Source organism: Eumetopias jubatus, unplaced genomic scaffold (genome assembly GCF_037043125.1).
Source record: "Eumetopias jubatus isolate StellerSeaLion01/CBP00866 unplaced genomic scaffold, mEumJub1_p1.0 scaffold_7, whole genome shotgun sequence".
Classification (NCBI taxonomy): Eukaryota; Metazoa; Chordata; class Mammalia; order Carnivora; family Otariidae; genus Eumetopias; species Eumetopias jubatus.
In genome coordinates, this window is record NW_028274813.1 from 30,727,593 (window position 1) to 30,733,414 (window position 5,822).

The window sequence follows — 5,822 nt, forward strand, 5'->3', positions numbered from 1 at the left end:
TGAAGATAGCAGAGTACCAGTAGATTTTTGGGAAGAGGAACAATTTGGGAGTCAGATGTCAGTCTTTTTAATATGGAAAATTTCATGTCAATTTACATGTTTGGAAAACAATATGTAATAAATTTTTTGTATCCACCATCCAGTTTCAATCATTATCCATCTATGACTAACCTCCTTCATCTCTTCCTCTGGAAACCTGTCCTTCCCCCACCCTCTGCCTATATACGTATGCATATGTATGTATAGTGTATATATATGCATATATGTATGTATATGTATATATGTATATGACAATCTCGGGCATTTTATTAATTCTAGCCATATTCCAATTGAAGAATCACTTTTACCTCACCTTCTTCTCTCTCTCCCACTCTCCCTACTCCACCAACCCCATCCTAGCTCTTTTCTTTATTTTCACTTTCAGCACTGCAACTCTGATGGTCCACCTCTTCCAGGACACAGATCCATAAAAGTCAGCTCTGCACCCTAAGCAGCTCAGAGGGAGGAGCCAGACCAGCAGTGCCTCACACCCTGCCCTCTTCAGCCCTGGACAGATGGCTCCATAATGACAGCTCCATAATGGCAGTGGGTGAGGCCCTGGTGCACACCAGGGTCACTCTTCTGCTACTCTGGGTAGGAATGTCTCTGTTCATTTCTGGCCACTCTCAGGCAAGGCCCTCCCAGCACTTCTCCCCAGAATTGGTGATCCCCTTGAAGGTGACTGGCAGGGGCAGAGGTATAAAAGGTCCAGGCTGGCTCTCCTACAGCCTGCAGTTTGGGGGCCAGAGATACATTGTCCACATGAGGGTCAAGAAGCTCTTGGTCTCCAAACCCTTCCCAGTATTCACCTATACAGACCAGCATGCCCTCCACCAGGATCAGCCTTTTGTTCCTGATGACTGCTACTATCATGGTTATGTGGAAGGAATCCCTGAGTCCCTGGTTGCCCTCAGTACTTGTTCTGGAGGTTTTCGAGGAATGCTACAGATTAATGACCTTGCTTATGAAATTGAGCCAATGAGGTTTTCTGCCACATTTGAACACCTGGTGTATAAGATAGACAGTGATGATACACAGTTCCCACCTATGAGATGTGGGTTAACAGAAGAGGAAATAGCACGCCATTTGCAGTTGAGGGCATTATATAATTCTACTCTGATGCAAAGCTCTTACATGGGCTGGTGGACCCACTTGCGCTTTCTTGAGCTGGTAGTAGTTGTGGACCATCTTCGATTCCTTTACTACGAAAGTAATGTGACAGTAGTACAGCGTGAAATATTTGATGTTGTCAATATAATAGATATCTTATATTACCCTTTGGAGGTTGATGTAATTTTGACCGGGATTGAAATCTGGAGTGAAAGAAACCTAGTTGCCTCCGATAACATAGAACAGCTTATGGAGGATTTTGCTATGTGGAAGTTTTTCAGTCTTGATGCACGACTGCATCATGATACTGCCCATCTTTTCATAAAAAAATATTTTGGCATAAAGCTTGGAGTTGCCTATGTCGGCGGAATATGCCAGCGTCCTTTTAACAGTGGAGTTGATGTGTTTGAAGGGGACAGTCTGTATAATTTTGCACTTACTGTGTCCCATGAACTTGGTCATAATTTGGGTATGTCTCATGATACTGGACAATGTGTGTGTGGGCTTCGGTGGTGCATAATGTATCCTTCCCACAGGGTGACAACTCGGTTCAGCAATTGCAGTTATGCCCAGTATTGGGACAACACTCTCACGAGTGGATTATGTATTCACTCACCTCCATATCCAGGGAATATCTTGAGGGTACAGTACTGTGGGAACCTAGTGGTTGAAGAAGGAGAGGAGTGTGATTGTGGGACCACACGCCAGTGTGTAAATGATCCCTGTTGTCTGTTGAACTGCACTCTGAAGCCTGGAGCTACTTGTACTTTTGGAATTTGTTGCAAAGACTGCAAGTTCATGCCATCAGGGACTTTGTGCAGACATCACATCAATGAATGTGACCTTCCAGAGTGGTGCAATGGGACATTTCATCAGTGTCCAGAAGATGTGTATGTACAGGATGGGATTCCCTGTGGTGACGATGCCTACTGCTATAAAGGGAGATGTAATAACCATGACAAACAGTGCAGGGAGATTTTTGGCAAAGATGCAAGGGGTGCATCTCAGAGTTGCTACAAAGAAATCAACACCCAAGGAAATCGATTTGGTCACTGTGGTATCACAGACCTAATATACGTAAAATGTGAGGCCCCTGATATTCTATGTGGAAGAGTGCAGTGTGAAAATGTGCGAGTGATTCCCAGTCTGATCCAGCATTCTACAGTGCATCAGCTTCACTTCAATGACACCACTTGCTGGGGCACTGATTATCATTTAGGGATGGCCATACCTGATGTTGGTCAAGTGAAAGAGGGCACAGTGTGTGGTCCAGAAAAGATATGCATCCACAAGAAGTGTGTCAATATGACCCATCCACCACGAGACTGTCAGACTAACGAGACCTGCCACCTGCACGGAGTCTGCAATAATAAACAGCATTGCCACTGCCACCATGGATGGGCGCCTCCTTACTGCAAGCACGCGGGCCATGGGGGCAGTATTGACAGCGGGCCACCTCCTGGGAAGCCTGTAGTATTGGTAGAAGCAAAGCCAATGTTGGGTTACCTGTCATTATTGTGGCTTATTCCTTTTACTGCTTTCGTTTTATTTTGCCTTCTTGTACTTTGTAAGCGAAAAAAAAAAAGAGAGAGGGAAGAAGAGGAAAGCTAAGTCTCCTGCCTCATTAAACAAATCCCCAGTTCTTCTTTTAATAGTAGAGAAACATTACGGCATGCCTGACTGTTTAAAGAAAATGATCCTTTAAGGATCCTTCATATCAGGATCATAAGCATTAATACCACACCAAAGGATTTCTAGCATGTACTTTCTTACTCTTCAGTGTTATAAGCCATATTAAAACTTCATTTTTTCCCCCTGGAGGTTGTCTCTTTATTTTCTGGGCAAAGGCACAGCAGAGAGACATTTTTAAGCTGATGTCTCTCAGTTCTAAACCTCCTTTCACCTTTGTATTCGAGGATGTGCCACTGCAGACCCCATTTCTGTTTTTCCTGTTCTCTTCAGGGTAACTGTGCCTAAGGGGGCAGTAGAAGTAACCTAGCATGATGGATGAGGGGAGAAGGGAGTTTACTTTCCTGTGCTCTAAAAGTTCTCTCACTGTCATTTTGGCTGGGGCCGTGCACTCTGGTAGCCATGTTTGGTTTTGGACTCCAGTTTTCTTGGCTCTTTAGAAGCCCCTTCATTCTTACTGAGAAGTACCAGCACCAGTTGGTCACTGACACCCTCAGAGGTCTGACTTGTAGCTCTGAGGTTAGCAGGTCCTCCTCTGAGTTCTGTCCAGCAGCTGGTCACCTGTGCTCTTTATAGGTCTTATAGGTCCCTGCTCCGCAGATGGTCTCCTTGAATCACCACCACTCTGATAAACCCACCTTCTTTCCAGTGTTCCCCTTGCCCTAGGGCTATCAAGTGCTTTCAGGAGTTATTTCATTGTGATAGTCTGAGTTCTCCAGACACTGAGTTAGAGTTTAGAGTGCAAGATTTTGATAGGGACCAACCACTGCGAAAAGGTGAGGAAGTCAGTTGTGTAAACGAGAAATGGTACTGCATTGCAGCCTTGGCCAACCTAGCAGCGAGCTCTGGAATAAATATTGCCTGAAAGATTTGTCTTGAATTGGGCCAAAATGGCCTGGTCTTCATACTTTCTCTTTCTCATTCACTGTATCTGGAGTGCCCTGGGAATGGCAAGAGGTTGGCCACAATTCCCTGTAACTGAGGCTATCCCAAAGAGCTGACATCTGGAGGCTCTCTGCTGATTGTAATCCCTGTAGCTGCTCAGCCAACTTTCCTTGAAGAAGAATCAAAGTGGCCTATTTGGATATTCCACAGTCGAGTCTTTGCACTGCTCTGATCTGCTTTTCCATATATGTTCTAGGAACAGATCATCCAGGATTCTAATAGGCATCTCTGCCTGTGGGGTACCTTGTAAGAGGGAGGTTAGTGAGATGACGCACAGTTCCTACTACTACTATTGGGTTTGGCATTGGGGCCGAAATTGATACTCATTGTCTCCCTCCTCCACTATCCATTCTAGCTTCCCTCATCTTTAGATAGCATTCTGCTGGCTTTGGATGATAACCCTGTGTCATTACTCAGGTCTAAAGCACTTGAGTGTTCAGTCACCATTCCCAGGCTGGGATTGCTGAATCTATCTATTTCCAGTCACAGTGGGGCTAGAGAACACCAAGAAACACTGAAGGAGATCACCTGGGTTCCACACATATTCCCTGCATCTCCATGATATAAAAGCAGCCCTACCTCTTCTCAATGATTAGGCTCAGTTACATCTGCCAGGACTGTGACACCTCTTCTTGCTATTGATGAAGGGACACAGGAGCCCAAAATGCCCAGGTGGCAGCTTTAGCTTATAATTCCATTGGGATTCTAGCTCTGTCCCCTGGTGAAAATATGACCCCTCTGGGGACCAGAACCTGCAGAGTTGAAGGGGACAGGAAGCACAGACCACCCCAGTAGGTCACAGGGAATAGTGGAATGTGGTGCCACTCTGGCTTCCAGTCCTTGGTTCCCAGACCCAAGAAAAGATCCCTGGTTCAGTGCATACAATCCATCCTGGAATGGTATCTGTATTAGGGTTCCCCAGAGAAACAGAACCAATAGGATATGGCATTTACATATTTACCCCATCCCCAGAAGAAGATGTAAATCCCTTGAGAGTTTTACTCTCTTGATGCCCTGTAACTTTAAATACTGTGACGTGAAACTAACAACACCCAAATACTATGATAAAAATTCAATTATTTGTATTCAGTTATGAATACAAATGTATTCATAACAAAATAAAGAGGAAATAGTCATGATACTTGTAGCCCTTACTTCGGTACCTTGTCATCTGGCTGCAGCCGGTGTTTGTAACCATCTTCTATCCAGTCTATTCCCTTTGCCTTCAGCAAGTACTTCATCTCATCATAGTCCTTTATTTGGTGGTGTGACCCAAACCTTCTTTCTTAAAGGATCTGGGCCATTCATAGTCCTGCCTGGATTGGGTTGTTACAGTTTTCTACTGACCTTAGTCACAGGGCATGGTAGTACAGAGAGACACACTAAGGGATCTCCGATATTCCAGACACTTCCTTACCTTTTGACTCTGCCTTCCTTGCTGTGAGGTAGTAGTCCAGTTTCCCTTTCGTTATCAGGAACAATCACCCCAGTCATCACCATAACTCCTTTCATTGCCTGTTGATGAGAGGCATGAGGAGCCCAAAGTGGCCAGGTGGCAATCTTAGATTCCAGTCAATGGAATCATTGTTTGTCTCCTGGCAGAAGTATTCCTCCCTCTGGGACTAAGACCTCTAAGGCAGCAAAGCATGAAGTCATAGGAACAGGAAGCAAAAATTTTGCTAGTGGGTCATTAAGGTTAATAGTGAGTGGTGCCACTCCCATTTCCACTTCTTGATTCCTGAGCCCATGAATCTTGTCTATGGGAGAAACAGCATCATATATTAGACACTAATTCAGGGCATATACAGCCTTCTGGAGAGCCTTGCCCCAGGCCTGCAGGGTATTGCTACCTAGCTGGCACTGTAACTTAGTCTTGAAAAGGCTGTTCCCCCATTCTATTAAGACAGCTGCTTCAAGATGGTGGGGAGCATGGTAACACTAGTGAATTCCATGATCATGGGCCCATTGCCGCACTTATTTTGCTGTGAAGTGAGTTCCTTGATCAGAAGCAATGCTGTGTAGACTAAAATGATGGTGAA

General features: G+C 44.9%; 1 protein-coding gene across 1 annotated transcript; it reads left to right on the plus strand.

The window, feature by feature from the left end:
- The first annotated feature begins 438 nt into the window (after nt 1–438).
- ADAM20 (ADAM metallopeptidase domain 20) lies at nt 439–2,808 on the plus strand. The gene has a single exon (XM_028101466.2). It carries the CDS (start codon nt 580–582, stop codon nt 2,758–2,760), a length of 2,181 nt encoding a protein of 726 aa, XP_027957267.1. The 5' UTR covers nt 439–579; the 3' UTR covers nt 2,761–2,808.
- The last annotated feature ends 3,014 nt before the right edge of the window (nt 2,809–5,822 follow it).